Source organism: Lycium barbarum, chromosome 7, assembly GCF_019175385.1.
Source record: "Lycium barbarum isolate Lr01 chromosome 7, ASM1917538v2, whole genome shotgun sequence".
Lineage (NCBI taxonomy): Eukaryota > Viridiplantae > Streptophyta > Magnoliopsida > Solanales > Solanaceae > Lycium > Lycium barbarum.
In genome coordinates this window covers 78,819,671-78,830,701 of record NC_083343.1, presented here as the reverse complement: position 1 = coordinate 78,830,701, position 11,031 = coordinate 78,819,671, and the positions used below count along the sequence as shown (strand labels likewise).

General features: G+C 39.6%; 1 protein-coding gene across 1 annotated transcript; it reads right to left on the bottom strand.

Annotated features, from left to right (window-relative positions):
* Window positions 1-9,045: 9,045 nt before the first annotated feature.
* Window positions 9,046-10,392, bottom strand: LOC132601546 (uncharacterized). Its single transcript, XM_060314626.1, has 3 exons — window positions 10,105-10,392; window positions 9,820-9,987; window positions 9,046-9,723 (listed from the first exon to the last, which is right to left on the bottom strand). Exons 1-3 carry the CDS (start codon window positions 10,390-10,392, stop codon window positions 9,046-9,048), a joined length of 1,134 nt encoding a protein of 377 aa, XP_060170609.1.
* Window positions 10,393-11,031: the final 639 nt, after the last annotated feature.

Below are 11,031 nucleotides of genomic sequence, written 5' to 3'. Positions count from 1 at the left end.
GTTGTGGTTGAAAAGTAAGTATTCTGATATTCTGGATAAGCTACTTACCTTTGGTATTTTTCTGATATACGGTTTTGGTATACAAGAATCTATTCACCGAGTCCCTCACCGAGGGCCGGGGCACGTTGTATGTATGTGTGATGCATGATTCTGACATGTGTGATTTATGTTTGGAAAGTAATAAATTTGGTTATTGACCGCTGGACCCCTGACCGCGGTATACCGCACTATGTGATATTGACCGCTGGACCCCTGACCGCGGTATGTGCGACATTGACCGCTGGACTCCTGACCGCAGTATGCCGCATTTGTGATGTTTACCGCTGGACCCCTGACCGCGGTATCTGCGACATTGACCGCTGGACCCCTGACCGTGGTATGTCGGGTTTGGGATGCTAACCGCTAGACACTTGGTTGCGGTATGTGTGATAGTGACCGCTGGACTTTTGGCCGCGGTAATTGTGTGTTTGATTTTCTGTGTGTATGAGACGGAAATGTTTTTCAAAGGAAAGCAAAGTATTTTGGCATTTTGATTGCCGTATTTGTCTTCCGGAACCTTTTATGTATGATTTGTACGTCAGATGCAACACTTTGGTATTCTGGCTATTGTGCTCAGCTTCTGTACATTTTACTTCGGTTATGGCTTCGTTTTTTTGGTGTTTCATGCCTTACATGCTCAGTACATATTCCGTACTGACCCCCTTTCTTCGGGGGCTGCGTTTCATGCCGCGCAGGTACTCCCAGATGAGTTGAAGATATTATGGAAGATGTTCCAGCGAGGATGGCAAGCTCCATTTGCTCCCGGAGAACTGCCGAGTCAGAATATATTTGTTAAAGGTTCTGTTAATGTTAGAGACTTTGCAGACAGAGTCGTGGGTATTGGTTGTCAGTTTGTAAGCGGCTCCGTCAGCCGATATGTCGGTTTGTGTTATGTACTGAATTTTGTATGATCATAGATTTGTTCGGCCTGGAAGCTACGAGAAAGAATATTTCAAAAAGAAAAAAAAATTTACTCTGTATTTTATCTTATTTGATTTAAAAAGTTTGACGTGATTTTATGCACAGCAAAGTCTGAGGGTTCGCTCGGCCCTAAGTAAGGGTCGGGTGCCCATCACACCCTAGTAAGGTTGGGGTGTGACAAAGTGGTATCAGAGTAGGTCTTTCCTAGGGGTTGTCTGCAAAGTCGTGTCCGGTAAAGTCCTGTTTATAGTGTGTAGCGCGCCACATTATAAACAGGAGGCTACGGGGCATTTAGGGATTGTTGACCTTCTTTCCATAATAAGATCGTGCGATAGAGCCAAGACATAGGAAAAATGAAACCCTTTCCGTAAGCCTTACATACGATGGAGAAGGGTAAGTGACGATATGGAAAGGTCACGAGGACAAGTCTGGATGTATTTGATCTGTTACCTGAGACAAAATGTTCTGGGTGGCTAGAATATGATATATAGTTGTATGCTCTGTAAGGTCTTGTTGGTATTTGCTGTGTACAGATTTCGGATGATAAGAATTTGTAAAGGCGACTATTGAAGACCAAAAAGGGTAAAATGGTAATTGTAAAAGAAGGAACGTATTACGAACATGCCTCGGAATCTGTAAGACCTCGAGTCGCCCTGAATCATGTAATAAAGACCATAGGAGAGAGTGGGCGTGATTATGTCGGTATTAAGGCACCGAATTCCGCCAACGTTTCGGGGTTAAGCGTGCTAAAGTGGGAGGATGGGTGACCCCCTTGGAAGTATGCAAAATACTCTAAAGATTTGGCTGTCAGAGACAAATGAAAAGGATAGAGTAACCAAAAGGGAATTAGCGTATGAGGAATGGTTAGAGACCCTAAACGGCCAGATAGTCGCGACAATTGGTAATCTGGAAATTTTTGAAAGAAAGAAAGAACGCAGCGCCTATAGATGAAGAAAGAGGGACCCTCCCGATGTACTATAATACCTCATAAGGTCAGTTGAACATTCGAGGACGAATGTTCTAAAGGAGGGGAGGATGTTATATCCCGTATTTCGCACATTTGGAAAAATTAGAAATAATTGTGACTTGTAAGAGGTAAGGCCATATTATGATTTTAATTAACATATAGGTTGTTCATGAAAGGTGTTGGTGTGGAAATATGGAGGAAGGCCAAGGGCAAAATTGGGAATTTCAGAAATTAGTTTCGGAAATTTCAAAATAGGCCCAAAGTAATTGGGCTAGAATGGTTCAAACAAAAGATGAAATTAAGGCCCAATATGGAGGGGGGCGGGGGGGGGGGGGGGGTGGCCGGCCATTAATAGGCCCAAGTCCACCAAATTAATAAATATTTTCCATGTGCTAAATTAATTATAAAGGGATCATTATCCATTAGAACCTTCAAGAGAAATAGGTGAAGGAGAAAAACAAGAACAAGAGGGCAACAAAGAGGCCATTCGACCAAGACTAGGGAAAAATCACCCCTCCAAATCGTGATCCAAAAATTATTGTCTTGTGATATTTCCGCTAATTTGGAGGTCCTCTTCAACATGATACAATTGTTAGAAGGAGAGAATCACTCTTAGTTACAAATTCATACCTTGGGCAAGTGAAGAAGTTGAAGAAAAGAAAGGTAAGAATTCTATTCCTTTATATGTTATAGAAGGTTTATGTGTGTTGTAGAATGTAGAAGTGAATGAAAAGCATGAATATGTTGTGTTGTGGATGAGGCCGTGTGATGTTGTGTGGGTGAAGGAAAGATGAACAAATATTAATTAGTATGTTACTTGTGTTGTAATGGCCTTTTCAATGCAAATGGAAGAATTTTAGTTCAAGTTAGTATGCAGAATTTGTTGTTGAGATGTTGTCGAAAAGTGTGTGATTTCATTATAAATTATGCAATTGAGGAAAAGAAGTTGTAAGGTGTAAGTGGTGATTGTTGTAAGTGAAATTGGAAGATAAAAATGTGTTGTGAATATTTATGTTGAAAATTGAAGGTTTTGGGTGGATTATGGTTTGGTGGAGCTTTTGCATATTTTGTAGGATAATGGAAAATGTTCTTGAATTGTATTTGAATGGTCTTGAATTAGTGAATAAACATAAAAATGTTGACGTTAGTTTGATAGTGTGAAGTTGGGATGGAAGATGTTGAATTATGTAGAAAAGAAGACTATTTATATTATAATGTATTTTGTGATGATGGTTGATGTTGTTGGTATTGTTGGGTTGTTGTTGTTGATATTTTGGGCCGAGATGATTCTCGGGGACGTTGAATTTACAAGGGCAATGCTGCCGAAATTTCGGTAGACAATATGAATTTAAGCTTGAAACCTACATTTGGCAGCTATGACCAATTGTAGATTTTGGACGAAACGGGGATTTAGTTTGGACGAGCATAAGGCGCAAGTGAGGTATGTAAAACTATCCCTTTTCTTCTCTTGGCATGTCCTAGGTGTACTAGATTCAGATTTGAGCCTCGTAGGTTATTCTACTCATGGGAATGCGAGTCTGAATTTTTGGTACTATTCATTCAGCACAATTGAATTATAGCCCTTAAGTTTTGTTGGAAAACTGTTCAAACATCCATAACCCGTACAGACGTGATCGGCTCGCTTTGAAACCTTCATGGATGATTCCATGGAGTCCAATGATTGTAATTTATATCCGCCACCTCGACTTGATCGGAGGTGGGCCCACAAGTTCCGAAACTTCCTACGTTTGTCTCACTTGAGCAATGTTTGTATGATATAAAAGTAAGACTTTCGTCTATGAATCGAAGACTCCGTTTGATTCGTTCCATAAGTCATTGGAAAGCTCCTTAATGTGAATATCCTGATGTGAGCATGTAATTCGATATAAGGAGTCTGCTATGAGTAATCTGATATACGTATGTTGACAGAAACATCCTGACACAGGTAATCTCATATAAGTATCCGAAATAAGTATTCGGTTATAAATAATCCGTTACGAATATCCTGGTAATACATTCGATTCCTTCATCGGGTTTTAATTTATGTGCACCTAGTTTCTTACTAATCCGCTCGTATATATGCTATTGTCCCTTTCACCGAGTTCCGGGCCGGTATGTATCGTGAGTATGGTTCGTCGAGTCCCTTGTCTAGGAGTCGGGTTCCATGTATGTAATTTCGAAGTATGATGTGTCCGGCTCCGGGGTACTGTGGTATATGTCTGTCCCCGGTTGCCGTGTATATGGATTATGATGTGTTCGGTTCCGGAGTACTGTGGTATATGTCCGTCTCCGGTTACCGTGTACGGTTCTGGGGTACTGTGGTATATGTCCGTCCCCAGTTACTGTGTATATGGATTATGATGTGACTGATCCCCGGGTTGTCGTGGTATATGTCAGGTTCCCGAGATACCGTATACATGTTATGAAATCTTCTGGAGCATGGTGTGTTATGGCGCCAGAGACGGGAGTGGCGACCATGTTCCTGCGCCCTTTGCATGACTTTGGTATGCATCAGTTGTGGTTGAAAAGTAAGTATTCTGATATTCTAGATAAGCTACTTACCTTCGGTATTTTTCTGATATACGATTTTTGTATACATGAATCTATTCACCGAGTCCCTCACCGAGGGCCGGGGCACATTGTATGTATGTGTGATGCATGATTCTGACATGTGTGATTTATGTTTGGAAAGTAATAAATTTGGTTATTGACCGCTGGACCCCTGACCGCGGTATGTGCGACATTGACCGCTAGACTCCTGAACGCGGTATGCCGCATTTGTGATGTTGACCGCTGGACCCCTGACCGCGGTATCTTCGACATTGACTGCTGGACCCCTGACCGCGGTATGTCGGGTTTGGGTTGCTAACCGCTGGACACTTGGTGCGGTATGTGTGATAGTGACCGCTGGAATTTTGGCCGCGGTAATTGTGTGTTTGATTTTCTGTGTGTATGAGACGGAAATGTTTTTCAAAGGAAAGCAAAGTATTTTGGCATTTTGATTGCCGTATTTATCTTCCGGAAGCTTTTATGTATGATTTGTACGTCAGATGCAACACTTTGGTATTCTGGCTATTGTGCTCACCTTCTGTACATTTTACTTCGGTTATGGCTTCGTTTTTTTGGTTTTTCATGCCTTACCTGCTCAGTACATATTCCGTACTGACCCCCTTTCTTCGGGGGCTGTGTTTCATGCCGCGCAGGTACTCCCAGATGAGTTGAAGATATTATGGAAGATGTTCCAGCGAGGATGGCAAGCTCCATTTGCTCCCGGAGAACTGTCGAGTCAGAATATATGTGTTATAGGTTCTGTTAATGTTAGAGACTTTGCAGACAGAGTTGTGGGTATTGGTTGTCAGTCTGTAAGCGGCTCCGTCAGCCGATATGTCGGTTTGTGTTATTTACTGAATTTTGTATGATCATAGATTTGTTCGGCCTGGAAGCTACGAGAAAGAATATTTCAAAAATAAAAAAAAATTACTATGTATTTTATCTTATTTGATTTAAAAAGTTTGACGTGATTTTATGCATAGCAAAGTCTGAGTGTTCGCTAAGCCCTAAGTAAGGGTCGGGTGCCCATCACACCCTAGTAAGGTTGGGGTGTGACATACGACCAGGGAGGACGGCTCGTAAACCAGTTTACGGCTCGTAAACTGTGGTTTACGACCACTGTTCACCCCGACTGGAATTCATTAAAGATCAACTTTGAGTTATTAAAAGGGACCAAAGCCTCATTTTATTTCATTTTTCACCCATACAACCTTCAAGAACACTCTAGAAGCTCTCCAACTATTCATCCACAAAATTCAAGAGATCCAAGGGAAACCAAGATCATCAACATCTAATTCATGAAAGCAAGTGCATGAGACTCTATTGGAAGTCATCTTCTTCAAGAAATCTCAAAAGGGTTGAAGTAAGGTTTTGGTATAAAAAGAGTATTGTTGCTCAAGGCTTGTTCCACCATCATCCAAGGTATGTTTCATGACTATACCATATGGTTCAAGGTATTGTAAGGCTTAGATACTTGAAATGTATAAGAACATAGAAAATGGGTCTTGCATGGGTGAATGGTGGCACAATTGAATAGTAGGCGAATGGAGTCATGAATGTTGATAAGCTACGGTTGTGAATATGTTATAAATAACGTCTAGACCATGAAATAAGTATTATATACGAGAAAACGTGATAACGAGCTATAACCATGGATGTGTAGAAATTGGAGCAAAATGGTAGATGTTTCTCAAAGTGTATAAGTGATGATTGTTGAGAGTAATATTGGGAGTGTCGTTACGAATGTATGAGAGTTGAAATGAAACATGGGAAAAGTATTAGAAATGAAGGAAGTGCTATCCATTTTCCTTAGTAATAGTAGTCCGTTCTTATAATTACTTAGCTAACGACGACATGAATTCTCTTGAAGGTATATACGAGTGCATTAAGGGAAAACGAGCAAGAAATAAGAATTGTAAACGTCGAAGGTATGTGAGGCTATTCCCCTTCTTTCAAAGGCATGATCCCTAGCTTACGATTTCATAAATGCTCCCATATTTTCCTTGCTATCAAAGGTTAAATAGTCTAAGATTCCGAAGCACGATTTCCTTCTCGATATTCCATAAATGTTTTCCAAAGTACTCCCATTTTCCAAAACCAAAGGTTGTGATTATGTGAGCGTTTATGATAACGACCGTGGATATTGTTTTCAATAACAATGATGATGTCAAAAATGATAATATTATTACGCTGACCATGATGAGAGCAAATCTTATGTTTAAAAGTTTCAAGTTTACGATTTCAAGAACTATATGAGAACGTCGAGCTATTTACTGATTTCTCAATTTATTCATGGATGGTGACTTTATTTCTAAATCTTCCAAAGTATATGAATGGATGCCTTATGAAGTTCATGATTTTATTCTATGTTTTCTTTTAATGTTATTCTTCATTGATAGTCTCACCTTATAATAATTGTTCCTTCAAGGTGAGACGAAGCGACAATGATTATTCCATGACATAATCGGAGGCTTTCGACCTTACGTCACTCCGACGTACTTACAGCTTTTCCTTGAGCTCTCATGCATGCTAAGTATATGGTATAAGTATATGATATGTATATGTATTCAGGGGATATGGGGAAGGTGAGGCGCTATAGACGCATAGCAACCTGGTCAGCTAGCATATCATGATTTCATCCCGGACGCGGGATATATGGGTTATGGATCGGGCCGTACGTTCCTCGGCACTAACTTATTATATTTATGGATCGGGCCATACATTCCTCGGCACTAACATATGATGACATATGGATCGGGCTGCGCGTTCCGCAGCAATTTACTATATGATGCTTTATGAGTATGCATGCATGGATCCGCCTTAAGAGGCAAGCAGTTATCGATTATCTCCTTGTACTTACTTTACTTTCTTATTCTTCCTTTATTTCTTGGTGTATGCCTTACATACTCAGTACAATGCTCGTAGTGACATCCTTTTCTTTGGATGCTATGTTCATGCCCACAGGTAGACGGGAAAGCGGTCCAGACTGATAGGAGTCACTAGCCGAGCTGAAGAGAACTCCATCTTTCGGAGGTGCTAATTGGTTGTTCCTTTTGTGTATATATTTGTATGCCACTCAATAGAGGCTCATAGATGCTCGATGTGGGTTGTGTGGTTCCACAACGTGGGTAGTACGCATGTGTATAAGTATATCGAAATATGTTTTTGTATTAACGCGTCATATTTTTGTAATGGGAAAGAAAATCCTCTTTTTTAAAGTTAACCGGAAATAGATGAATGATTGTTAAATGGGTATGGTAAATGATAGCACGAGCAGTGCTCGGTGGTTAGCCCCGGGTACCCGTCGCGGCCCCTAGCCGGGTCGTGGCAAATTTGCTTCTTACAGTATTTATTCCACATGAAATTATCCCAAAGAGAACTAGTGGTTCTAAACTTCCACCTGAGTTTAGCACATAAAGCTTTGGACATGTCATAAATAGACCTGAAACCCAAACCACCTTCATGTTTGGGAATGCACATGTTAAGCCAAGATGCCCAGTGTCTGCATCTTCCTTCCTCCTTATTATTCCAAAACAACCTTGCAAAGATCCTTGTAGTTCCATTATAACACATTTAGGAGGCCTTATAGCAGATAGAACATGAATTGTGGTACTTTGAAGGACACTTGTAATCAACACTGCATTTCCTCCATAAGACAGTAACTTGCCTTTCCAAGTTTGTAACTTGTCTTTGAATTTCTTCAATAATTCAGTATAATCCACTTTCCTTTTCCTGGAATGAGTAATTGGTACCCCAAGATATGTAAAAGGAAATTGTCCTCTTACAAATCCTGTTACTGCTGCAACCTGTTGACTTAACTCATCTGAAACTTTGCTGAACATATACAAAGAACTTTTCCTCTTGTTTATCAGCTGTCCAGATATTTTCTCATATTCCTGAAGAGTATCCATGATCATCTGTAAAGATTGGTTGTCTGCTGCACAAAAAATGATTGTATCATTTGCATATGCCAGATGATTCAGCTCAGCACTCCACTTTGGAATCCCATAGCCAACAAAACCAGGTTGATCAAACAAAGAATTTAATGCCCTTGAAAGAACTTCTGCAGCTATAATGAAAAGAGCAGGAGAGAGTGGATCTCCCTGCTTTACACCCCTTGTAGAATGAAAAAAACCATGTGCCCAGCCGTTTAGGAGCACAGAATACCAATTATTTGCCAACAGCCTCCATATAAGGTCAATGAAAACTGAAGAGAATCCCATCTTTCCCATCACTTTACAGAGGTATAACCATGAGACCCTATCATATGTTTTTTTCAAATCCAACTTAATCACAACATTTGCTGGTTTTCCTCTCTTCCTTATATCAGTTACAATTTCTTGTGTCAACAATACATTCTCAATTATATTCCTGCCCTTAACAAAACCAGATTGATTTGGAGAGATCACCCTTCTGAGTAACTTATCTAGTCTGGCATGAACTACTCTTGATATGACCTTATTGATAAAGTTGCTAAGACTTATAGGTCTCATATTAGAGAATGCCTCAACAACATTCTTCTTTGGCAGCAAAACTAGATTAGTGTGAGTGATTGACTTGGGAAGAGTCTATGCTTCAAAGAAAGCTTTAACAACACTAAATACATCAGCCTTGATCACCTCCCAACACTTCTGATAAAATATACTAGAAAATTCATCAGGGCCACAGGTACTGTCCCCATTTAATTCAAATACTACCTTTTGTACTTCCTCCATAGTAGGTTGTTCAGCAAGTATTATATTATCCTCCTCTCTAATCAGCTCAGGAATATGATTAAGGATTGGAGAATCTTCACTAACCTCCTCATGAGTAAATTGCTTATGGAAAAAGTTAACAGCTTCAGCAGCAACACTATCAGCATCCTCTAGCCAACTTCCAGTATCATCTTTAATCCTCTTAATCTGTATTATTTTCCTTCTTCCTTTTACCAAACTATGGAAATATCTTGTATTCTTATCATCTTCAAAGAAACAGTCCATCCCAGATTTTTGCCTCCAGAATTCTTCCTCATAGTGAAGATACAGTTTAAGTTCTGCTTTTGCCCTTTGCATGACCATTCTATTTTCTTCAGATGGATTCTCCTCAAACAACTGCTCTTTAATCTTAACTATATCCTCTCTGATTATTAGTTGTTTAAAAATGTCCCCAAAAGTAGTCTTACTCCATGTACTTAATGCATCTTTCAGTTTCTTCATCTTGAGTGTAAATGACAGAAACGCATCATCAGATAAGACTATTTCCCATTGCTACTTTACAAAGTCAAGAAAAGTATCATGTTCCACCCAAAATTTGAGAAATCTGAATGGTTTGGTAAAATTGTCCACTTGATCTCCACAAGATACAAGTAATGGTGCATGATCAGAACCAGTCCTTGACAAATGTTCCACTTCTAGGTGTCCAAACCAATTCTGAAATGTATCATTATGCACAATCCCGTCCAATCTCTTAAAAATGCAGTCATTGGCAGCCCTACCATTAAACCAGGTGAAAGGACTCCCTTTGAAAGGCATCTTATGCAACTCACAGGAATTCAGACAAAAGGAAAAATCTTCATATTCTTGTGGCAATACTGGTAAACCTCCTATTTTTTCTTCTTCATTCAATATAACATTTAAATCTCCACCAACCAGCCAAGGAGATGTCATATTACTAGCCAAGAAGTATAAACAATCCCACAACTGCATTATCTCCACATCTGAACATTTAGCATATTCCATTGTAACCACCATATCTCTATTCAAATCATGAAACTGCAGCTTTACAGTAATGGATTGCTCAGTATCCAACAGAACCTTAACATCAACATTGTGTTGCACAAAAAACCAGATTTTACCATTACAGTTGGAATTAGCATAAGGCATTCCAAGTCTCCTTCTATATTTCTGAATCTGTCTCTGATGCTGAAAAGGTTCCATCAGAGCTACCAAAAAAAAACTTGTGATGCTTATTTAACATTTGAACTCTATGAAATGCTTGTTGGGACTTCACTGATCTTATGTTCCAGAATAATGATTTAACAATCATTTAGCAGATTTTTTTAGAATTACTCCTTGTTGAGTACCTCACTGTTTGTGGAACATCAGAATTTTGCTTTCTTCCTTTTCATGGCCCTTTGCTTTGTGATTTTGGAGATACCCCTCCTCCTGATCCATGGAACCAGTCATACCATGCATTTTTTCATTAGAACCTTCATTCAAATATAGATCACCTGCTCGAGTACATTCAGACATCTAATTTTCCAGAGAAACTCAGAGGCCTCTTTTACATCATGAATCATATTAACATCAAAACTCTGATTAAAATCTTCATCTTCATCCCTACCACCCCTATTTTAATCTCCTAGTTGCTGATCATCTGTATCTGCAAGTGCTAGCATACTGTTAACCAGTACTTGATTCTTATTAATCAAGTTATTCACCCCATACCCCAGATCATGCATAACTTCCAAAACACCTTTATTTTGGTCAACTTCATCTTGTCCCCCATATTGATTACAGGGTCCTAACACTCCTTCTCCAACATTAAGATCTTCATCAATTCTTCCCTGCACCATT

What these genes read in the sequence shown, in the direction of transcription:
- LOC132601546 (XM_060314626.1), bottom strand. Translation starts at nt 10,392, where the DNA reads ATGGAACCTTTTCAGCATCAGAGACAGATTCAGAAATATAGAAGGAGA. An exon ending in ATATGACATCTCCTTGGCTG is followed by an intron (nt 9,988 to 10,104) that starts GTTGGTGGAGAT and finishes GAGTTGCATAAG; the next exon opens with ATGCCTTTCAAAGGGAGTCC. An exon ending in CTGATCATGCACCATTACTT is followed by an intron (nt 9,724 to 9,819) that starts GTATCTTGTGGA and finishes TTTGTAAAGTAG; the next exon opens with CAATGGGAAATAGTCTTATC.